Source organism: Protopterus annectens, chromosome 2.part0, assembly GCF_019279795.1.
Source record: "Protopterus annectens isolate FY-2018-M chromosome 2.part0, PAN1.0, whole genome shotgun sequence".
NCBI classification, from domain to species: Eukaryota; Metazoa; Chordata; order Ceratodontiformes; family Protopteridae; genus Protopterus; species Protopterus annectens.
In genome coordinates, this window is record NC_056728.1 from 193,516,184 (window position 1) to 193,541,210 (window position 25,027).

At 44.8% G+C, this 25,027-nt stretch overlaps 1 protein-coding gene across 1 annotated transcript in view; it reads right to left on the bottom strand.

Moving 5' to 3' along the window:
• The window catches only part of EPB41L5 (erythrocyte membrane protein band 4.1 like 5), a gene marked incomplete in the record, with an annotated part of 2,576,260 nt that overhangs the window by 2,035,846 nt on the left and 515,387 nt on the right, over window positions 1–25,027 (bottom strand). Inside the window, 1 exon segment of the mRNA XM_044060661.1 lies at window positions 24,185–24,263. Coding sequence (XP_043916596.1) covers window positions 24,185–24,263 — 79 coding nt within the window.

Below are 25,027 nucleotides of genomic sequence, written 5' to 3' on the forward strand. Positions count from 1 at the left end.
ATAATTCGCCTGCTCAACACATCTGCTAAGGAGTTCTGTGCTCCTGGCAGAAACCTTGCCTGAAGATTGAGCTGTAAACTGAGAGCAGTCTCCCACAAAATCATTGCTTGCCTGCATAGAGGATAAGAATGCGTTCCCCCTTGCTTGTTGATGTACCACATGACAGTTGTGTTGTCTGTTAGAATCAACACCTGCCCTGGAAGAAGTAATTCCTTGAAAGCTATTAATGCAAACTGGACTGCTAGCATCTCCTTCATGTTGATATGTAGATGTTGTAGTCTGACAGGCCACTTGTTTTGTATCCACTTTCCATGTAGATGAGCTCCCCAAGCTTTGTCTGAGGCATCTGTCGTTAAAATCTGACTCGCCTCTGGCCGGGTCACAGAGAGTCCCTTGTTTAGGTGACATTCCTGAGCCCACCACAAAAATTCCTTTTGAATGCAAGGTATTATTTGAATGACAGTGTCCAGATCCTGGCAGTGCTGTGTCCATACATTTTTGAGATACCATTGTAGCTTCCTCATATGCAGTTTGGCATTGGGAAGCACCAGAATACAAGATGCCATGAACCCTAATGCTTGAAGGACTGTCCTTGCAGTCAGCACGGACTGATGAGATAGTTGACGGAAGTAAAAGGATAGACTCTCTTGTTTGTCCGGGGTTAGAAAGGCCATCTGGGATGCTGTATCCAGTCTCACACCCAGAAAGCACATGTCCTGAGAGGGTACTAGACTGGACTTTATTTCGTTCACAGAATACCCCAGGCATCTTAGCACTGCTATCACATATTCCAAATGATGAAGAAGCTCTTCCCTTCCTTGAGCCAAAATCAGGCAGTCGTCCAAATAAGGATAGATCTGAATTCCTTTTAACCTGAAGAAAGCTATCACTGGAGCCAGAACTTTCGTGAATACTCTGGGCGCAGTAGATAAGCCAAAGGGCAATGCAGAGAACTGATAGTGAGAAGTCCCAGCTCGAAAACGCAGATACTTCCTGCAACTTAGTCTGATAGGAACATGAAGGTAAGCCTCCTTGAGATCCAAAGTTACCATCCAATGATCCTTGCCCAGCAGAGGTAAAAGCTGCTGTAACGTCAACATTTTGAACTTGGGAATGTCCAGATAAGTGTTGAGGGTAGATAAATCCAAAATTGGTCTCCACGTGTCCCCTTTCTTTGGTACTAGGAACAGGCGAGAGTAAAATCCTAGGCCCACTTCTGGCATAGGGACCGGCTGTATGGCCCCTATTTGGAGTAACAGAGAAACATGCTTGTGAGCCTCTATTCTTTGTTGAGGAGGAATGTCTGGCATGCCTTTGAAAGGAGGCAAGGTATGGAAATAAAACCTGTAACCGTGGTGTATGATATCCAATACCCATCTGTCTTGGGTAATTAAACTCCAATTTTCTTTGAAAAGTGCCAACCTTCCTCCCAAAGGTGCTGCCAGACGAGAAGGGTCTGGCAGCTGAAAAGGTAGGTCATTGGGTCTGCTTACGAAAGGACTGACCCCTGCCCTCACCCAAAGACTGTGCAGGAGAACTCCCTGTTCTAGGCCTGAAAGAGCCCTGAGCTCTGCCCCTACCACGTCTAGATCTACCCCTAGACTGGGAATCATAAGAAGGATACGTCCACCCCTTAGTAGGCCAATTTCTACTAAACTTTGGAGGCTGGACCTGCAAAAAATCTTTAACAGTCTGCATAGACTTAGCCTTGTCTTCCATTTTCTTTAAAACTGCCTCAACAGGAGGACCAAACAACACATCTGATTGTAAAGGAGCATCTAAAATCCTTGTTTTAACATGTTCAGACAAATTTTGATCCCGTAGCCAGGCGTGCCTGCGAAGAACTGACCCAGTGGCAGCCACCCTAGACGAGGCCTGTACAGCATCAAAACCACATTGCAAAGAATGCTTACCCACCTGTTCAGAAACATGCACTAAATCTTGCAACTCTTTACAATCAATACCTACTGCCAGAGCATCAACCTTAGACTAATTGTGAAAGGAGATAGTTCTGATATTTCAACATGTGAAACTGGCAATTCAAAGCCCTCATAGCAAGAGTGGAAGAAGTATAAACTTTCTTTCCCCATCTATCCAAGGCCCTAGCCTCTTTGTCTGCAGGAACCGGATTCTTAACAACAGAAGCCTTAACACCTTTAGGCCCCTGACTAACAGTTTCTGGGTCAGCCCTAGGACTCTTAAAAAGATACTTATGAGCTTCAGGCACCCTGTAATACCTATCCAGCTTAACAGGAGCAGGAGGCAAAGAATCAGGATTAAGAGAAGCCTCTGTAAAAACATCTTCTACTACATCCAAAACAGGAGGTATAGCCAAAGACCTATGCTGGGGTAAAAACAAAAATTCCCTAAGCCTTTTCCTGGAATCAGAGAAGTCCTGACCTTCCCACTTAAAATGCTCCCTCATGGAATGAAGAGTTTCTGAAAAAGAAAAATCCTCAGGAGGAGAAGCAGAAGGAGTAGAATCATCCAGATCAGAATCAGAATAAGGAGAGTACTCCTGCAAGTCTTCAGCCGAAGACTCTGAAACATCCGAAGCCTGCTCAAAACCCCCCAGCTCAGGTTCCAGCCTAGGTCTCTTATCAGGAGGGGGCATAGAACCCCTAATTAAAGTAATCAAATCTTCTGCCATTTTAAGCATATGCTTCTTGGGCACAGTACCTGAAGAGCTAGGGGTAACACCAACTGAAGCCAAACCTGGCCTGCCCCTGGGAGAAGCCTTTGAAACAGAAGGAGAGGGCCTAGTCACCCTAGGAAGGGAGGGGAGTATAGTAACCTGAGAAGCCCCCTCAGCCTGACTTGCCTCCTGAGAGGCCACATCTTGCAATAATAAGGTCTCACCCTGGGAACACAAAGAAACCTCCGGTGGAGCCACCGCTCCACCGACACCTCCAAAGAACCGCGTCCGGTACAGACGGTTCTTCTAGCCTAGGCTTAACTGCCTTGTCCTTCCGCTTCTTCGAAGAAGCGGGCGCCGGAGCATCCGACGGCATTTTATAATTACACCGCTTCCCAAAGACTAACCTTGCACAATCCAACCTTCTCTTTATAGTGCGCTTATTAAATCTAGCACAAGAGCGACAGCCAACAACGCCGTGCTCAGGCCCTAAGCAAGGAATACACAAAGTATGATAATCTCTATGCGTATCTGTTTCCCACAAGAAATGCAATTATTGAGTTTTTCTGACATCCGGTAAATCACTGAGGCAAGAAAAAACCAAAATATTCCCCAACGGGGTACTTAGCCAACTTTGAACTCGGTCTGAAACTTCAAACTTGAAAAATCTCAGAACGCCAACCGGCACTTGCAATGCTGCTTCTGCATCGGACCATGCGGCAAAAAAGACTGAGGATATGACGTCGGTCATGCGCATTTGTACCCTGACGTTCTGATGTCAGTCAAATGCGCCTTGACCGACGTCAGCCTTATACTTTGATATTCGGGCCGACCGAGGACAGCGGACTACCCAAGTGTAAGGACTGCAGCAATGTGAGATGAAGAACATCATGGAACGCTATGGGTGAGTACATAACTTCTTTATGTTACTTTGTCCTATCTCGCCTTCATTCTTGCTGGTTTGGACAGAGTCCCCAGCACCCTTCCCTTTGGTTGCTCAAGGGAATAAACTCTTCAGGACAGTGGAACCAAAGGATGCCCTGTTTTGGGAGGCCACACTTTCTAATGAGAGATGAAGGTGTGAGGATTAATCCATGTAACAGAAGCACAAATTGAATCTAATGGAAGACTGGAATGAAAGGCAATGTAAGTAGACACTGCTCTAGTTGAATGCCCTTTCACCTTCTCTGGTGGTTCTTTAACATGAGAGTGATAAGCATATTTGACAGTCTCAGTAAGCTATTTGGACAAAGTAACTTTTGAGACTGCCTGGCCTTTTTTTTGTTTCTGAATAGGACACACACAATTGATCCGACTTTCTGAACTCTTTCGTCCTGTGTAAATAAAAGCGCAGTTGTCTATGTACATCCAATTGAAGCTTATATTCTGCCTTGTTGCTATAATTAGGAAAGAACACAGGCAATTCTATAGATTGGTTTAAATTTGTTTCAGAACACACTTTTGGTATGAAAGAGGGATTTGTTCTGAGGGAAACTATCGTTGTGGAAGATCAAACAGGGAGGACGGATGGATAAGGCCTGCAACTCTGAAACCCTCTTAGCTGAGGTAACTGCTGTCAGAAAGAGTTTTCCAGGATAAAAACTTTAAAGAACAAGAGGATGCTGGTTCAAAAGGGGGAAGAATCAACGCCAATAATACTAAATTGAGATCCCATGGTGGAGGAGGTTCTCTTAGAGGCGGTCTTAACAGAAAGGTGCCTCTAAGGAAGGCCTTGCATAACTTGTAGGACATTACATTTTATCTGAGTTCCCCCACATGATAACTGGGTATAGCAGCTAGTCGAACTCTAACAGTGGCAGCCGCTGCTCCTTGATTAAAAATTTGTCAGGAGTTCTAAAATTTCAGGTATAGAGGCTGTAAGGGGATCTATGTGTTTCTTGTCTGCCCAACAAGAGAACCTCTTCCATTTGCTCGCATAAAGTTTCCTAGTTGTCTTTTTGTGCGAAGATACCAAAATGTGGCATACCGCCAGGGATAATTCTGGAAGCCTGGCTATGATTGGATGTGGAGAAACCAAGCTGTCAGCTTGAGGCTCTGAAGGGCAGGATGGAGCGTTCCTGACTGATGTGTCAGATGATCCGGCACTGGGTCCAGGATCCATGGGTCCTCCTGAAGGTGGGGCCAAAGGAAAGGGAACCAGATCTAATGAGGCCAGTATGGAGAAATGAGAATTAACCTGCGATTCAACGACGGCTTTCTGAATAACTTTTGGAATCAAAGGAAACTGGGGAAAAGCATAAAGTCCCGGGGGCCAATCGTGGATGAGTGTATCCCTCACTGAGCAAAGTAGTTGCTGCATTTGGCATTGACTGGAGTGGCAGAATATTGCAGCAAGGCTGGCCCCATTTGCAAAAAATTAGATTTGCAACTTCCTGATTCAGGGACCACTCGTGAGGAATGAGAATCTCTCTGCTTAGCCTGTCTGCTAGGATGCTGAATTTCCCCAGGATATGCGCTGCCGTCAGAAAACGTTGAGAAGATATCGTCCATTGCCAAACTCTCTGGGCCTCTCGACAAAGGGGGTAGGGATCTGGTTCCCCCCTCTTTGTTGATGTACTACACCACCGACATATTGTCTGTCTGAATTGCAATAGTCCCCATGGGAAGAGTTTTCTGAAAAGCTTGCAACGCCAGAAGCAACGCCCTCATCCCTAGGACACTGATGTGCAAATGGTACTTGTGGTCTTTCCAAACCCTTGGGCTGTCTGTCCCAGATAATGCCACCCCCCAATCTGGAACGCATCCTTGGTTACTGTAGCGACTGGTTGGGGGAGTACAAACGGTCTAACCATTGTTACCTGAGTGGAGCGAATCCTCCAAAGCAGATCCCTCTTGCAGGAGTCTTATGAGGATCTCGAGAGACATGGGTAGCTCCTGTATGGACCACTGAGTGAAGCGTAGCCACTGTAATATTCGCATGTGAAGTTGCACCAGGGGAAGTAGTGTTATTGTCGCTGCCATAGAGCCTAGGACTTTGAGGGCAAATCCTGCCTGTACTTTTTTCTTGTTGAGTAAGGTAAGTACTTGACTGCGTAACGTTTGGATCCTTTGGTGGGGTAGTTTTGCCAACATGTTTGTATTTAAATCTGCACCTATGAAGGTAATACGCTGTGATGGCAACTACGCAGATTTTTCTGCATTTATAGTAATGCCTAGTTCTGAGAAAAGATTGATGGTGTAGTCTCTTGCTTGGATTAGTTGCTGCTTCGTGGTGGCAGTTAAGAACCAGTCATCTAAGTATGGAAGCACTAGGAATCCCCGACTTCTCAGATGAGCCATGACTACTTCCACGCATTTGGTAAACACTCTGGGGACTGTAATGAGTCCAAAGGGCAGAGCTCTGAACTGGTAATGACTAGTGCCCAGCCGAAAGTAGAAATCTTCTGGACAGCCTGTCCATCTTTATGTGGTAGTACACATCCTGGAGATCCAACGAGCACATCCAACTGTCTCGTCCCAGAAACAGGAGTATAGACTGCAGTGTTACCATCTGGAATGTTGACTTCCTCACTGACTTGTTTGGTCTGCCGAGATCCAATATGGGTCTCCACTCCCCTGTCTTTTTTGGAACTAAAAAGAACCTTGAGTAAATTCCAGATCTCAGTTGGTCTGCGGGGACTTCTTGGATGAGACACTTTCTAGCAACATTTGAATTTCTAGCATTGCTTGATCCCTTTGACCGGATGGAATGTCTGGGATAAACTTTGACGGACAAGGTGAACTGTGAAAAGGAATATTGTAACCCCTGGATATAATGGACTGTACCCATTTGTCTCGAGTCAAATTCAGCCAGGCTTCTGGGTACAGTGACAGCCGCCCCCCGAATGCCTCCAGAGGCGGCCAGTCGGGCCTCCTTTCAGGAGCGCTAAAAAGTAACTGTCTCCCTGGTTCTGCAGACCCCCTCTGCCATGTGGACAGCATCTTCCATTGTTACTTCACCCACTGCCCCTGGGGAAAGGATCACCATGAGTGTCAGATACGGCTCCTTTGGACTTCTGGAACCACATTTTTCCACTCTTTTGACCTTTAGGATAAGGTCTGGTAGGGGCACTCCAATGGCAAATAGAGTCTTACCAACTTGTTGGCTCCTGGTGAGAGTTTCTTTCACTTTCGACTTGAACAAAGACGAGCCATCAAAGGGAGCGTCAGTGAATGAAGCCCTGAAGAGTTGGGCAAAGGCGCATCCAGGAATGACTCAGAAGAGCTATTCCTGTGCCTGCTGCCCTGCTCGCTCAATCGGCTGCATAGGAAATGAGCCACATGGAGGAGTTAGTGATGGAGATTAAAGTTGCCAGCTGAGAATTAATCTCAGACAAATCCTGGGCTATAGCACCTTGTAGGGCATCTCCCAGCTCTTTTAGGAGATCCCTCTGAAGTCGGGTGAAATGTGACAAATAATTCAGCGACCGCAAGGTAAAGGCCGCTGAGGAGAAAATACGCTTCCCATACCTGTCCATCATGCGAGACTCCTTGTAAAGTGGATGGATAAATGCAGAAGTTTCAGCTAACTTCTTCTTTGTGGCTGCAGCCACCACCATTGCATCTACTGGAACTCCCTTAGATACTGTCTGTCCTCTGGGGCCGTAATAAATTTGGGCTCCGCGAAATGGGGTCCACTGATTTTGGAGAGTCCCACACCTTCCGACTCACTACACCAATGAGAAGGTCGAAAGGTGGAGATACCCAAGAGGTGGAGGGGCGAGAGCCAAATGCCTCCACGTATACTGATTCATCTTCAGAAGGGGAAAGGGACTTCCAGCTGCCCCTCTGCTTAAGAATCGCCAGGATGTCTGAAAAGGAGACATCCTCAGAGGCTGACTATGGGGACCCTTCTGATTCCTCCAAATCAGTATCAGAAATGACAGACTCGGAGGAGTCTGCATGCTTCCTCTTACACTGCCTCTTCCAAAGGACTTCCTCAGGGGGATGCTGTGGGAGGTATTGGAAGAGGATATTCTATCCAATGGGGTTTCCTGGGGCACTGGCTCTCTACTCTGGGAGTGATGGAGGGATGATGAAGAGGTGGACACTGGTCCCTTGGGGGGAAGAGAGCCTAGAGCTGAAGGTGCGAGCAAACTCAGTGGACAGCACACTCCGCATCACCTCAAAGGCACTGCGGTCCTGGGCCAAGAGAGACTAGGGTCCAGAGAGGCCGTGAGATCTCTGCGGCACCGAGGAGGGTGGCTCCGAGGTTGATGTGAGAGCCGAACTCCCCTGAGCTGAGGCGCTGAGTGGGAGAGCCAGTTCCAACATGGGTCCAACTCTACCCCCCCCCCAGAGCCGACCAGGGAATGTAGGCCCCCAGATCCCTCAATGGAAGAGAGCATCGAAGAGATCGGAGCAGACGTTGGAGCCAACATACCAGTAGTGATTACTGGCTCTGGTGGTTCCAGCACGACTTCCATACTCTCTGGCTCATAACTCGTCCAATTTGGAGGAGGAATCGACGATATAGGAGGTACAGTTGTCATCTCCACAATCCGATGGGCTGGGCTCGAGAGAATTTCTGCTAGGGCCCGGGTCTGGAGCAGCCCCTTCATGTACTCTATACAGCCTTTATGCGTTTATATATATATATATATATATATATATATATATATATATACCTTAAGTATTATTACTTGGTGTATTGATTTTAACATGGAATTGATTGGCTGACACCATGATGCATCATTATTTAAATGAAGTTTTAACTGCTATAATTTGTCCGATGAAGCAGAGAGGACTCTGCGAAAGCGCTCACATTTTCTTCTAAATAAAGAGTGTGTATCCAGCGAGTTTTATTTTGCTTATTGATCAAGAGGAATGGCTTGAAGACTTGTGTCTACCTGCCACAGACTGTAGCAAAGGAGATTGAGGCACCGAATGGGGCAGACTCCTTTTTTGGCTCCGCAACGGTTCCGAAGAGACAGATGGAACCGAGGGAGGAATAGATTTGTCAGAACCGGAAACTTTCTGATCTGAGGATACTGCAACTTTAACACAGCTTGACAGCTCAGACAGTGGAGCTAACGAAGAAGACTTTTTTGATTTTTCAGTTCTGAAGTCTGATTACCATCATCCACTTTCAACAAGCCCCTTAAAATGAGCTTATTTTTCCTCTCCTGTAAGATCCTGGCACTGAAACTATGACAAAGAGAGCAGGAGTCTTGGAGATGGACAGGTCCTAGACAACAGACACAACTTGTGTGTCCGTCTGTTATGGACACTTTTTGAGTGCATGAATCGCACTTTTTAAATCCAGATTTTTGTTCTTTAACAGGTTCTTTCGACATATTTAACTGTCAAAAAACAACTAACACAACAGTGCAAAAACTTTTAACTATCAAAAAAAAGTTAAACAAGACAGAAAGGTATTTATTTTTTATAAGAAAGGATAGGGAAGAGAAATCTCTAAATTAAACAATCTCCTCCAACCCGAGCAGACGCCTCTAATTTAAACGGGGACTCCTTAAGGGAAGAAAGGGAAGGTGAAAGAATCCTCTAACTGAAATGGATTCTCTGACTAGAAAAAAAGGGGAAAGAGAGAAGAAGAGACCTAAAAAGCAGCCACAAAAGAAAAAATAGTCAAAATATGAAAAACACCCAAAAAAAGGGCACTGTACTATAAGTGGGACAGGTAAACTAGGATGTAACAATAAGTTTTAAGAGAATTAATACCAAAATAGAGTATATTACATTTTACTAGCCTGAGCCAGCAAAGACAATCCTGAAGCTTCAAGCGGCAAATGAGATCTGGGGAACAGCTGCTAAGCACCATAAGATAGGTTATAGCCTCAAGCCAGTAGAAGGTCTCAAGCTTTAACATATAGCCGAATTGGAGCAGAGTTCGCCTCCGAACCCAATCAGCAAGAATGAAAGCGAGATAGGACAACATAACATCTGCAGTTTTCCTAAAAATCCTCACCAGCAACAACACAAATACCAACAATATTCAAAAAGTACAGTTTTGTACCTACCATAAATGTAGATGTCCGAGAGGAATGCATCTGCAGTCTTTACAAATGGGGTTGTCCTGTCGCCAGGCAGCCCTTCGGTCGGCCGGATTCCAAAGTCTGGGTCTGGCTTCGGCTGGTGTCGCACTTCACCCGACATCATTGCGGCAGTTATTCGGGTATAAAGGCATCAGCCGACGCCATTTTCCTCAGTGTTTCTTGCCCCAGATGCCAGGTGCCCTCTTGGATGGCTAAATTTGGATAAATGCCAAAGTTTCCAAATAGTAGAGAGCAAGCACACAAAATAAGCATGTATGTACATATATACAAACAAATACACCATAATAGATCCCCCCCAAGCTAGCTGAAGATTGGCAAATACCCTAGGAGTACCTCAGAGGGGAAGGAGGGTGGGTAATCCTGACTGCAGATGCATTCCTCTCGACATCTACATTTATGGTAGGTACAAAACTGTACTATGTCCTTCAAGGATGCATCTGCAGTCTTACAAATGGGTAGAATACCATAGCTAAACTAGGGAGGAGGAAATGAGAAGAGATTATGGTAGTTAGGATCCCTTGCAAAACAGCAGTGGCAAAACCAGCACGGGATCTAGAGTATAGAGGTAAGTTGTAATGCTTGGCAAATGCATGCACGGAGGTCCAAGTAGCAGCCTCTATAATGTCCTTGGTAGCCACTCCTCGTAAGAAAGCTGTGGTAGTGGCTGTAGCCCTTGTGGAGTGAGGCCTGATGTTCTCTGGAGTTTTCTTTCCATGGTAGGAGTAACAAAATCTAATGCAATTTCCTATCCATTTGGAGATTGTCTGTTTAGAAATTGGTTTTCCTTCCTTTCCTGTTGCATATGCTACCAGAAGCTGGTCAGTTTTTCTATTGTTTTTTGTCCTGTCCAGGTAGTAGCATAATTGTCTGTGTACATCCAAGGTATGTAAGAGCCTTTCTCCCCTGTTCTGTGGGTTGGGGAAGAATGTAGGAAGGTGGATAGCCTGATGTAAAGAGACTCTGGATACCACCTTAGGCATAAATGTAGGATTTGTTCTCATGGACACTATCTTGATGGAAGATCAGGAAGGGTTGCACTGCCATTAATGCCTGTAGTTCAGAGACCCTTCTTGCTGAAGTTATTGCCAGCAGGAAAGCAGTCTTCCAGGATAAGTATTATAATTCTGCTGTTGCTGCTGGTTCGTAAGGAGGAAGAGTCAGTTTTTCTAGCACAAAGTTCAAGTCCCATGCTGGCAATGGAGGTTTCCTGGGAGGTTTTACATTTTTAATTCCTCTCAGAAACTGTCTGAGCAGAGGATGTGAGAAGACAGGAGGATCCACGCTGTATTCTGCTGAAATAGCTGATGCATGTATCTTGATGGAAGAATAGGACAGGCCTGTATGGAAGAGCTCCGCCAAGTACTCCAGGATGTTGGCTATGTTCACCAGTGTCACATCTTGCCCCTTTGCAGATGAGATATCTTTTCCATTTTGCTGCATAATTCTTTCTTGTTGAAGGTCTACGAGCCTCCAGGATTATGTCTTTAACCCTTTGGGATAAATTTGGGTTAATTGCTGTTATGTAATGTTCCAGGCAGTTAGCTGCAGAGTTTTTAGGTTTGGATGCAGGATGTTGTAGTTGTTCTGTGTTAGCAGTAATGGGATCAGGGCAGTGTCCATATTTGTTCCCGGACATGCTCCTCAGCAGTGGATACCAATGTTGTCTTGGCCAGTCTGGGGCTATCAGAATGATCCTCGGACATTCCTCTTTGATCTTCAGAAGCACCTTGTGCATCAAAGGAAGTGGTGGGAATGCGTATGCTGTCAGGCTTTTCCAACTGAAAGATAGGGAGTCCACCTTCCAAGCAAGTGGGTGGTAAGTCCTTGTGCAGAATTTCTTCAACTGGTGATTGAATGGGGATGCAAACAAGTCTATTTGTGGTAATCCCCATTCTCTTGTGATGGTTTTGAAGATGTCCGTATGCAGCATCCATTCGTGGGCATCTGTTGTAGTTCTGCTTAATATGTCTGCTAGAATGTTTTCCTTCCCTGGTACATAAATTGCCTGTAACTGAATGTTGTAGCTCAGAGCCACATCCCATAGGTCCAGTGCCAGCCGGCATAGAGGGTATGAGTGTGTGCCTCCCTGTTTGTTGATGTACCACATAACTGTGGTGTTGTCTGTCCTTATCAACTGGCCTTCTTGGAGAAAAGGTCTGAATGCCTGGATTGCCAATTTTACTGCCATCATTTCTTTTAGATTTATGTGCAGATGCAGCTGGTCTTGAGTCCATAGGCCTTGAATGCACTTGCCCAGCATGTGTGCCCACCAACCGAGGTCTGAGGCATCTGTCGTGATGGTTTGTCTTGGTTGACTTTTGCAGAAGGGCAATCCTGTGTTTGATTGGCAGGCCTGAGCCCACCATAGGAACTCTTGCTTCAGGCATGGGATCATTGGAATTTTGGTTTCTAGGCTGTGCTTGTGCTGGGACCACAAATTCTTTAGGTACCACTGTAGCTTTCTCATATGCAGCCTGGCATGAGGGACCAGTATTATGCAGGATGCCATGAAGCCTAGAGCTTGTAGCACTTTTCTTGCAGTTAGATAGTTCTGCTTTGTTAATGCCAAGAAGTAGAGAGGAAGTTGCTCTTTCTTTTCTGCAGTTAGAAATGCCATTTGTTTTGATGTGTCCAGTTCTGCACCCAGAAAGGTTATTCTTTGGGATGGAATCAGCCTTAACTTTTTTGTATTGACTGTATATCCCAGGGCTTGCAGCAGGTAGATGACTCTTTGTAAGTCTTCTGTTAGTTTGTTCTTGTTGTCCGCTTGTATCAGGCAGTCGTCCAGGTAGGGATAGATTTGAATCCCCTGAAGTCTGCAATGAGCGATTACTGATGCCAGGCATTTCGTGAACACTCTGGGCAGTAGATAAGCCAAAGGGCAATGCTGAGAATTGATAATGCTCTGATCCTGCAAGAAATCTGAGGTATCTTCTGCAAATTGGTCTTATGGGGACGTGCAGGTATGCCTCCTTGAGATCTAGAGTTACCAGCCAAGACTCCTTGCCCAGCATGGGAAGAAGCTGCTGTAGGGTCAGCATTTTGAATTTTGGAACAATGAGGAATGTGTTTAAAGCGGACAGGTCTAGAATAGGCCTCCATTTGTTTTCTTTTCTTGGTACCAGGAAGAGTCTGGAGTAAAATCCCTTTCCTTGCTCCATAGATGGTACCTTTTCCACAGCTCTCATTCTTAATAATTGAGATATTTGTTTTAGAGCTTCTGTCCTTTGAGTAGGTGGTAGGTTTGGCATTCCTCTCTTTCCTGGTAGAGTATGGAAATGGAACCTGTAACCTTGGTCAATAGTTTGCAAAATCCATTTTTCTCTTGTAATGCAGTGCCAGTTTCTTGAAAATAAGGTTAGCTTTCCGCCTAAGGGTGCTTCTAGTTGTTCCCTGGTAGGCGGTGCCACCGCCAAGTCACTGTGATTGAGTTGTTGTAGTGGTGGTGGCTGTATCCGTGCCTCGTTGGTTGTTACCCTGCCACTGGCGACCCCTGTAGGCACCCCTGGATTGGTTTCTGCCTCTAGAGTGCCTATTCCTGCCTCTTTGTGCCTTAGAGGAGTCCGGAAAGGACCAATTCTTGGAGGGCCAGTTCTTGCTAAACCTTGGAGGTTGAACTTGTAAGAAATCTTTCACTGTTTGCACAGATTTTGCTTTCTCTTCCATCTTTTTTAGTACCTGCTGTGCAGGGGAAAGTACAGTTTTGTACCTACCATAAATGTAGATGTCCAAACAGGATAGCATCTGCAGTCCTTACAAATGGGTTGTCCTGTCGTCAGGCAGCCCTTCGGTCGGCCGGATTCCAAAGTCTGGGTCTGGCCTCGGCTGGTGTCGCACTTCACCCGACGTCATCACTGCAGGTCTTCGGGTATAAAGGCATCAGCCGACGCCATTTTCCTCAGTGTTTCTTGCCCCAGATGCCAGTTGCCCTCTTGGATAGCTAAATTTTGGATAAATGCCAATGTTTCCAAAAAATAGAAGGCAAACACAAAAATAAGCATGTATGTACATATATACAAACAAATACACCATAAGAAATCCCCCCCAGCTAGCTATTAGGTGGGCAAATATCCTAGGAGTACCACAGAGCGGAAGGAGGGTGGGTAATCCTGACTGCAGATGCTATCCTGTTCGGACATCTACATTTATGGTAGGTACAAAACTGTACTATGTCCTTCAAGGATGCATCTGCAGTCCTTACAAATGGGTAGAATACCATAGCCAAACTAGGGGAGGAGGAAGAAGAAATTATGGTGTAGTTAGGATCCCTTGCAAAACAGCAGTGGCAAACCCTGCTCGGGATCTAGAGTATAGAGGTAAGTTATAATGCTTGGCAAATGTATGCACGGAGGTCCAAGTAGCAGCCTCTATAATGTCCTTGGTAGCCACTCCTCGTAAGAAAGCTGTGGTAGTGGCTGTAGCCCTTGTAGAATGAGGCCTTATGTTCTGTGGAATTTGCTTTCCATGGTAGGAGTAACAGAATCGTATGCAATTCCCTATCCACTTGGAGATAGTCTGTTTGGAAATTGCTTTTCCTTCCCTTCCTGTTGCATATGCTACTAGAAGCTGGTCAGTTTTTCTATTGCCCTTGGTTCTGTCCAGGTAGTAGCGCAACTGTCTATGTACATCCAAGGTATGCAGCAGTCTTTCCCCCCTGTTCTGTGGATTGGGAAAGAAGGTAGGTAGGTGGATTGCCTGGTTTAGAGACACTCTGGATACCACCTTAGGTATAAATGTAGGATTAGTTCTCATGGACACTCTATCTTGATGGAAGATTAGGAAGGGTTGTACTGCCATTAAAGCCTGTAGTTCCGAAACCCTTCTTGCTGAAGTAATTGCCAGCAGAAAAGCAGTTTTCCAGGATAGGTGTTGAAGATCTGCTGTTGCTGCTGGTTCGAATGGAGGGAGTGTCAATTTTTCTAGCACAAAGTTCAAGTCCCATGCTGGTAATGGTGGTTTCCTAGGAGGTTTTACATTCTTAATTCCTCTCAGAAACTGCCTGAGTAGAGGATGTGAGAAGACAGGGGGATCGAAGCTGTATTCTGCAGAAATAGCTGATGCATGTATCTTGATGGAGGAATAGGACAGGCCTGTATGGAGAAGCTCTGCCAAATACTCTAGGATGTTGGCAATATCTACCTTTGACACATCTTTCCCTCTTTCAGTACTCCAAATGACAAACCTTTTCCATTTTCCTGCATAGTTCCTTCTTGTTGAAGGTCTGCGGGCCTCAAGGATAATGTCTTTAACCCTTTGGGATAAATCTGGGTTAGTTGCTCTCATGTAATGTTCCAGGCAGTCAGTTGCAGAGTTTTCAGGTTTGGATGCAGGATGTTGTAGTCGCTCTGAGTTAACATCAAAGGAATCAGGGTAGTGTCCAAGTTTCCCCCCGAAACATGTCCCTCAGTAATGGATACCAATGTTGTCTTGGCCAATTTGGAGCCATCAGAATTATCCTTGGACGTTCCTCTTTGATTTTCAGTAGTACCTTGTGCATCAAAGGAAGAGGTGGAAATGCATATGCTGTCAGGCCTTTCCAACTGAAGGATAGAGAGTCCACCTTCCAAGCAAGTTGGTGGTATGTCCTTGTGCAGAATTTCTTGAGCTGGTGATTGAGTGGGGATGCGAATAGGTCTATTTGTGGCATTCCCCATTTCTTTGTGATGGCCTTGAAGATGCCCAGGTGTAGCATCCATTCGTGAGCATCCGAGGTAGTTCTGCTTAACATGTCTGCTAGGATGTTTTCTTTCCCCGGTACAAATATTGCCTGTAACTGAATGTTGTAACTCAGAGCCATATTCCATAGGTCCAGAGCCATTCGGCATAGGGGGTATGAATGAGTGCCTCCCTGTTTGTTGATGTACCGCATGACTGTGGTGTTGTCTGTCCTTATCAATTGGCTTCTTTGAGGAATGGTCTGAAATTCTGGATTCCTAGTTTTACTGCCAGCATTTCTTTTTGATTTATGTGCAGGTGCAGCTGATCTGGGGTCCATAAGCCTTGAATGCACTTGTCCAGCATGTGGGCCCCCCAACCGAGGTCTGAGGCGTCCGTTGTGATGGTTTAGCTTGGTTGAATGCTGTGGAAGGACAAACCTGGGTTTGACTGGCATGCCTGAGCCCACCATAGGAAATCTTGTTTCAGGCATGGGATTAGTGGTATTTCGGTTTCTAAGCTGTGCCTGTGTTGAGACCATAAATTCTTTAGGTACCACTGTAGCTTTCTCATATGCAGTCTGGCATGGGGGACCAGGATTATGCAGGATGTCATGAAGCCCAAGGCCTGCAGTACTTTCCTTGCTGTTAGTTTTTTCTGCTTTGTTAATGCCAAGAAGTAAAGAGGAAGTTGTTCTTGTTTTTCTGCAGTTAGGAATGCCATGTGTTTTACTGTGTCCAATTCTGCACCCAAGAATGTTCTTGTTTGGGATGGTATCAGTCTTGACTTTTTTAAATTGACTGTGTATCCCAGGGCTTGTAGTAAGCAAATGACTCTTTGTAAGTCTTGTGTCAGCTTGTTTTTGTTGTCTGCTTGTATCAGGCAGTCGTCCAGGTATGGATAAATTTGGATTCCCTGAAGCCTGCAGTGAGCGATTACTGATGCCAGGCATTTCGTGAACACACTGGACGCAGTAGATAAGCCAAAGGGCAATGCTGAGAATTGATAATGCTCTGAGCCTGCAAGAAATCTGAGGTATCTTCTGCAATTTGGTCGTATGGGGACGTGCAGGTATGCCTCCTTGAGATCTAGAGTTACCGGCCAATACTCCTTGCCCAGCATGGGAAGGAGTTGCTGTAGGGTCAGCATTTTGAATTTTGGAACAATGATGAATGTGTTTAAAGCGGACAGGTCGAGAATAGGTCTCCAACTTTTCTCTTTTCTTGGTACTAGGAAGAGTCTGGAGTAAAATCCCTTGCCCTGTTCTGTAGGTGGTACCCTTTCCACAGCTCTCATCTTTGTTAATTGAGCTATTTGTTTTAGAGCTTCTGTCTTTTGATTTGGTGGTAGGTTTGGCATTCCTCTTTTTACTGGTAAAGTGTGGAAATGAAACCTGTAGCCTTGGTCTATAGTTTGCAAGATCCACTTGTCTCTTGTGATATAGTGCCAGTTTTTTGAAAATAAGGCTAACTTTCCGCCTAAGGGTGCTGCTATTTGTTCCCTGGTAGGCGGTGTCAGCCAAGTCACTGATTGTCCTGTTGCAGTGGTAGTGGTTGTATCTGTGCCTCGTTGGTTATTGCCTTGCCACTGGCATCCCCTGTAGGCACCTCCTCTGGATTGATTTCTGCCTCTTGAACGCCTATTCCTGCCTCTCTGAGTTTTAGAGGAGTCTGGAAAGGACCAATTTTTGGAAGGCCAGTTCCTGCTAAACCTTGGGGGCTGAACCTGTAAGAAATCTTTAACTGTTTGTACAGATTTTGCCTTCTCTTCCATTTTCTTCATTACTTGTTGGGCAGGAGAACCAAATAGACTGACCTTATCCATAGGAGCATCTAATAGCTTTGCTTTAACATGATCCGGCAAGACCTGTTCTTTCAACCATGCATGCCTTCTTATAACTGTGCCAGTCATGGCTGATCTAAATGAAGCCTCCAGTGCATCATAGCCACATTTTAAAGAATGGTTACTAACCTGCTGAATTCACCATTCTTCACCATTTCTAGAACATATGTCTTATCTAAGGAATCATCAGAGGACAGTTTCTTAGTTAACTGATCAAGCATAAACTCTTGGTATTGGGTCATATGAAACTGACAGTTCAAAGCTCTAGCTGAGAGAGTAGCAGAGGTGTATACTTTTTTACCCCATCTCTCTAAGGACCTGGATTCCCTTTCAGAAGGGAGAGGGTTTTTCGCTGAGGTCGAAGCTACTGCCTTAGGCCCCTGGGAGATAGTCTCAGGATCTGCAAAAGGAGCCTTGTATAAGTGATGATGAGTGTCCGGGACCCTGTAAAACCTATCGGGCTTAGCAGGGGCTGGAGGTAAAGTATCAGGAGCAGTGCAAGCATCATTAAATGCATCATCCACAACAGGAAGAACTGGAGGTATAGCTAAAGGCCTATGTTGCGGTAAGTGTAAAAGGTCCTAAGCCTTTTTCTTGAATCTGAGAAATCTTGTCCCTGCCATTGGAATTGCTCTCTCATGGCATGTAAGGTTTCCCCAAAGGAAAATTCCTCTGGTGGAGAGGCAGAAGGAATCTATTCTTCAGCATCGGAATCTTCATAAGTAGAAAAAGGAGCCTCTGGATGGTCTGTATTGTCTGTATCATCAGAAGAGTCATCTGAGGACACTGGCTCAAGGGGCTCTGCTCTAGGTCTCTTTTCTGGAGGTTGAGAGGCCCTGTCTGGGTGAGATTGGGATCCCCTTATTAAAGAGATGAGATCCTCTGCCAGAGTAAGCATTTGGGAACTGGAACTGGGCCTGTGAGAGGGGGCTTAACAGGCACAGACTTAGCAGTTTTGGCTGCTTTAGCCCTGGCAAAGGCCTTTATAGACATGGCTGCAGGAGGCCTAGCAGCACCACGTGCTGGGGTAGAGACATCCAAAGGGATGGTGTCCGATAATTCTTGAGAAACCACAGTAGTAGGCAAAACTTCAGAGGCCGATTCAACTAGGGTAGAAGGGGCCTCGGTAGTAGTCATGGATTCGGCTGAAGATTGACCCGTTTGCTCGGTTTCGGCCGAAACAGAGACACTCGCGGTTTGCTTAACCGTGGTTTCGGCCGAAACCGCGGACCGCGAGTGTCGGTCCTTTTCTTTGCGTTTAACAATTTGAGTAGTCGGAGGATCCGACGGCATAATGTACGCAAAATCTGAGCCGAAAAACTGTTCAGCAAACTCCGACCGACGCCTAAGCGTTCGTCGGTTGAAGGAAGCACAGGCTAAACAAGCTGCTACGTCGATTCGGTAGTAGTAATCTCTGGATCTGACCGACCGGCACTTGCGAACAGCTTCTGCTTCGGGCGCCACGCGGCAAGAAAGACTGAGGAAAATGGCGTCGGCTGATGCCTTTATACCCAAAGACCTGCAGTGATGACGTCGGGTGAAGTGCGACACCAGCCGAGGCCAGACCCAGACTTTGGAATCCGGCCTACCGAAGGGCTGCCTGACGACAGGACAACCCATTTGTAAGGACTGCAGATGCATCCTTGAAGGACATCCAAATAAATTGACCTTGTCCATAGGTGCATCCAAAAGCTTAGATTTGACATGGTCTGGTAATACCTGTTCTTTCAACCATGCATGCCTCCTGATAACTGTGCCAGTCATGGCTGATCTAAAGGAAGCTTCCAGTGCATCATAGCCACATTTTAAAGAATGGTTACTAACCTGCTGTATTGTTATGTACCACTTCTTGAAGATACTTTTTATCTAAAGATTCTTCAGAGGACAGCTTTTTAGTCAACTGGTCAAGCATAAACTCTTGATATTGAATCATATGAAATTGGCAGTTCAAAGCTCTAGCTGACAAAGTAGCAGAGGTGTAAACTTTTTTACCCCATCTCTCTAAGGACCTGGATTCCCTTTCAGAAGGGAGGGGGTTTTTAGAAGAAGTAGCTGCTACAGCTTTAGGACCCTGGGAGATGGTCTCTGGATCTGCAAAAGGAGCCTTATATAAGTGGTGATGAGTGTCCGGGACCCTGTAGTACCTATCGGGCTTAGCAGGAGCCGGAGGTAAAGAATCAGGAGCAGTGCAAGCATCATTAAATGCATCATCAACAACAGAAAGAACTGGAGGTATAGCTAAAGGCCTATGCTGTGGCAAATGAAGAAAGGTCCTAAGCCTTTTTCTAGAGTCTGAGAAATCTTGGCCTTGCCACTGAAATTGTTCCCTCATAGCATGCAAGGTTTCCCCAAAGGAAAATTCCTCGGGAGGAGAGGCTGAAGGGATGGACTCCTCAGCATCAGAGTCTTCGTAAGGAGAATAAGAAGCCTCAGGAGGGTCTGTATGTTCTGAGTCATCAGAGGAATCATCTGTGGATACTGGCTCAGGGGGCTCTGCTCTAGGCCTCTTTTCTGGAGGAGGGAGAGAGGCCCTGTCTGGATGAGGCTGGGCTCCACGAATTAAAGAGATGAGATCCTCAGCCAAAGAAATCATATGGGAGCTGGTGCTGGGCCTGTGAGAGGGGGGCTTGGCAGGCACAGGTTTTGATGCTTTGGCTGCTTTAGCCCTGGCAAAGGCCTTAATAGACATAGCTGGAGGAGGCCTAGCAGCTCCACATGCAGGGGTTGAAATATCCAGGGGAATGGTGTCTGATAAATCCTGTGAAACCGCAACAGAAGGTTGGATTTCAGAAGCCGTTTCTACCAGGTTAGAAGAGGCCTCGGTAGAAAGCATGTTATCGGCTGAAGAAAGAACCGCTTGCTCGGTTTCGGCCGAAACCGAGATACTCGTGGTTTGCTTAACCGCGGTTTCGACCGAAACCGCGGACCGCAAGTGTCGGCCCCTTTCTTTGCGTTTTTTGGTTATTTGCATAGTCGGAAGATCCGACGGCATAATGTAGGCAAAATCGGAGCCGAAAATCTGTTCAGCAAAGTCCGACCGACGTCTAAGCGTCCGTCGCTTAAAAGAAGCACAGGCTAGACAAGCTGCTACGTCGTGGTCTGGGCCTAAACAATGTATGCAATAGGAGTGGAAATCTTTATGAGGTATTTGTTTCCCACAAGATAAACAGTTATTAACTTTCTCTGACATCGGCTGAGGCAAGAAAGAGTCCCCAACGGGGTACTTAGCTTTATAGAAGTCTTCGAAGTAGTATTCGGTAGTAATCTCTGGATCTGACTGACTGGCACTTGCGAACAGCTTCTGCTTCGGGCGCCACGCGGCAAGAAAGACTGAGGAAAATGGCGTCGGCTGATGCCTTTATACCCGAATAACTGCCGCAATGACGTCGGGTGAAGTGCGACACCAGCCGAAGCCAGACCCAGACTTTGGAATCCGGCCGACCGAAGGGCTGCCTGACGACAGGACAACCCCATTTGTAAAGACTGCAGATGCATCCTTGAAGGACATCAAGGACAATACTTTCCACAATGGGGCTTTTTTTTTTTTTCAAGGTATCAAAGTGGAGAAAATATGGGACAGAGTAAATGGAGTGACATATTACCACTCTTGCTGACATATGCATACTCTTGTGGCAAAAGAAGAAGAAAAAAAAAAAGATGATGGGGCAGGATGACTGCCTCTCATCTTGGACAAAAGTTGGTTCCCACAGGGATGTGGACTGCTCAGGATGAGACCAATAAGATGGATGTACACCAGAGTCTAATTCTAAAGCCAAATTGATCCATATGTAACATATCTAGTATTGTCTAGGTGGGGGGGAGGTTGAGACAGCAGCATTAAGTTGACACCACCCAGTCTTGCCTTTAGAAATACTCTGGAGATTAAGGGAAGGGGAGAAATACAGTAAATCTTTTACCCAAGAAATTAAGAATGGATGCATTGCTACAGGACTGGTGCATGTGCACCTCGTGTAAGATTACAGGGTTTGGTAGCACTATGGGATGCCGACAGATATACAAGAAATGCCACAGCATGGTCAACTGGGAAAAGTTCTAGATTCTTTCTACCCAGCTACATGATGTGCTCAAATGGTCTACTAAGACTTTCTAAGTAGAAGGGATTAAAAAAAACTCATTAAATGTCTTGTCCAAAACTATCATGGGCAGCCTAAGTAGTTGGTATGTGTGCATGCCTTTCTGCCCACTGATGGCTGTGTTTTCTGTGAGATTCCAGAGTACTGTTGGTTTCCAGAACAATATGAAATTCTAAAGAGCAAACCAAGATGTCTTGGCACCTTCACCTAAAGAGAGAAGAAATTACATGTGGTGTATTTACATAGTAGTTACACACAAGACTTAATCAAGTAGGTCTTAAATTCACCTACAAAGGAAAAGAAAATCAGTAATAACATGGAAATCATAAACAAGGCTAAAAGTCAGTATTTCTACATTCTGCTGCAGGCAAGATGATGAGTATGTATACACTGAAGGAATAAGTGGAAGGGGTAAAATGGATATGTTCACCTAAAAAGCACTCACAATGGGCCAGTCCGAGAACATGCCTTTTAACCTGCGGTCTAACTCTGGAGATAGAAGAGAGATCTTTTAGATGAAAAGGGAAGGATTACCACAGTTTAGGAGCTAGAAGAGAAAATTCTAGGAAGGGGATTTTGAATTTTATCAGGTCATCATTCACTTTTAGTAGATTAGTTTTCAAATAGTCTCGGAATACTGAGGTGTTGGAGGATGCCTTTAGCTATAGTCTTATGGTGCATGTCACCGACTTGTGGTCCAGTTTGACCACGCTGGAGGTTACAACAGGCAGAGAGAGCAGAGCTGTCTCATACTAGTATGGACCAAATCTAGAATTTTATCCCCCCTGGTTGGGTATGGACTACCTAGCCCAAGAATTTGTACTTATGAAATCCAAAACTTTCTGGGCAAATGTTTGTGGACATACAAGTCTCCCAGATGATGGTGGGATAGTTGTCAAGTCTTCCAATGAGAATGGTGACTGGCTTAATGCACAGGAACTCCATACAGGTCATGTAAAAGGTATGGACCAGGGGGGCAGAGAGGATCTTGAAGTTAGCTATTATGCGATAATAATGTTTAAAGTAAATAGGACAAGAGGTTCCAAATTATTACCTTGTCTAATGAGTTTGCAAGATTTTTTTTTTTTTAAGAATATAGAGACACCTACTTCCTTCAGTGATACTTCTAATGCTGTGGGTCTATACAGGTGATGTGCACTAAAGGAGTGCTTTCACTGGTCTTAAAACTGATCTATGAGATGGTGCCTATATCTGTTTTACAGGGTGAACAATGCTTGTAGGATGTGGATTTTTTGTTCAAGTTCCTCGTGTTGAGCAGCAATATCTTAATGTTGTTGTGATTCTGTTCATTTACTTTGAAAAGCTTTAGAAGAGTGATGTTTGAAAAAGGCACTATAAGGGGTGGACAAGGTATTAGCCAATATACAGAAGCCTTGGGGAAGAGGTGTAGGCTTTCCTTGGCAAAGCAGTTTGGACTGTACCATCTCTTCTGAGCCTGATATACACCGTACTCCCTTTGAATTATAGTAGAATCTAAGCCAACTGTTGAAGTCAATTATCTTTTGTTTGTACTATGACATCACTCTTGGTGATGATAGCATACTTTAAGACTTGGTTCATACTAGCCTCAGGCATATAATCACAACACTCCATCATGTCTCTTTTTAGTTTGTCCAGGGAGGTAAGCTGCAAGTCATTTACATCCACGTCACATGTGCACTTGTGGTACAGGAACTTGAGTGCTAGTGTGATATGGTGAATCCTGGCACCTGAAACAGAAATGACTGCAGACCATCCTTTGCACAGCCACTTAGATCCCCTGGGGGGAAAAAAAAATATTCCGATTGTAAAGGGATGAATCACCTCTATCCCTTCTTGTCTTTTGTCTTTCTCGATGTTGTTCAACCCTTAGCACAGAAGATAGTGTTCTCTATAGTAGGGAAAGTTACCTCCAAAACAGTAATCAACCACCTTCAAAACAACCTTGACTTAGATAGACAAGAACATCTTAAAAATTAAAATTACTACTCTGTGGTGAAGTCAGCAATGCAATATCTATGGGGCATACGTACATACATATATATTATACACACACATACATACACACTTTTATGCTGAAGTTGAGCTAACAAAGGTATCAATGAGATCCCAGGACAAATACCCCAGTTATTCTATACGAAACAAAGTAAAAAAATGTCTTCTATGAAATTTACTGTTTCCATAAATTGAGAAACTAAAGATTAGGAGGAGGAATTCTTTTTACCAAAATTCTGACAAGTAAGGGAATATTGTAACATAGTTTATTATATAACGTTTGCAGATACTATCACTTAATTACTGCATGTTTCTGTTAGTTGACTTAAATCCTTAGATGATTTTATGGACAATAAGAACCACATGGGGTGTTGTCAAGCTAACTTTTTAGACATGATACATATACATGTGTGTATATAATGATATATATATATATATATATATATATATATATATATATATATATATATATATATATATTTGTGCGTGTATTATACACCTATTTGTGTATGTGTACACATGCATAGAATACATACACAGACATGTAACCATTCATCTCTGTACATATATTTTAATTGTACATGTCTATATACATATATGCTGGATGAACGTATATGTATACATGTGGCAAGCATACACATGCATACCTCTGGACAGTGGTTTTGGTTTACAGCACGAGTTTGAAAATAACTGTCCAGAGTTCCAACAAACTATTTTTCTGTTCTGGCAAAAGTTGATAAATCACATGCAGCAAATTAAGAGACTGAATACTACTGCAAAGACTAGGTTCAACCAAGGTCAAGTACAGTAATATGTTTCAGCATGTCCACATGTATTAACTTCTCTTCCTGAAACAGAATGTTAATAGAATTTTGTACAGCTCGGCCAACTACAGAAATTCCCACACAAGCATAGTTCTAAAATAAAATAAAACTCCAGGCCTTTACCTTGTTAGCTCTTCTCTGAGATTGTTGGGTTCTGAAGAATAAAACTTGACACGAAAATGCAGACAGTATGGTGGACCAACTATGAAGAAAAAAATTATAAATGAAAAAAACATTCAGTGACATCTGCACAGAATCTTCAGTTCAACACCAAACCAGTCCGCATAAGTCAAATGTTACATGTCAGTGCTCAAACAGTGCTTCCAGATTCTGAAGTATGACAAAACATGAAATTAAGACACCAACAGATCAGCTCATCCATGTCCACCATATCACCTCATTCAGACTTTTTCCTATGCCATTTTTGCTCCTCTGTCCGCCAGTCATCAAACCTGCCTCCAGATGGACATTGTCCATTTATTCTTTTTCAATGGGACTTTCTCCGTGACAAGATTTACAGAGAGGCCATCACATCAATCACTGGATGCTGTTTTGTGCCCTCATTAGCATACCTGCAACTGAGGGTACTTCAAATGGAATAACCCCACCCTAGGACAGAGGGATCTGTGATCCAGATCACCACAGAAGCCACACCACCTTCCCCATACAAGTGCATGCTCCTATACAACCACCATGAGGTTACCATCACTCAAAAGCTTGGTGGGCCTAATGCCCATTTCCAGACCATGTTATTTACATCTCAAGCCTTTCTCCAAGTGACAGCTCCACTCCTCCTTCCCCCACAGGAAGACACACCCATCCAAACAACTGGCTTCTACAATCACCACCAGCTGCTAATCGATCCCTGACCTATCTGGGTCCTACTTGGGGCTTTATCTCTCTCAGCTTGTACTTCCACCAAAGCTGCAAGGTGCATACCAAGAATATCACTCTGACCCATTATAG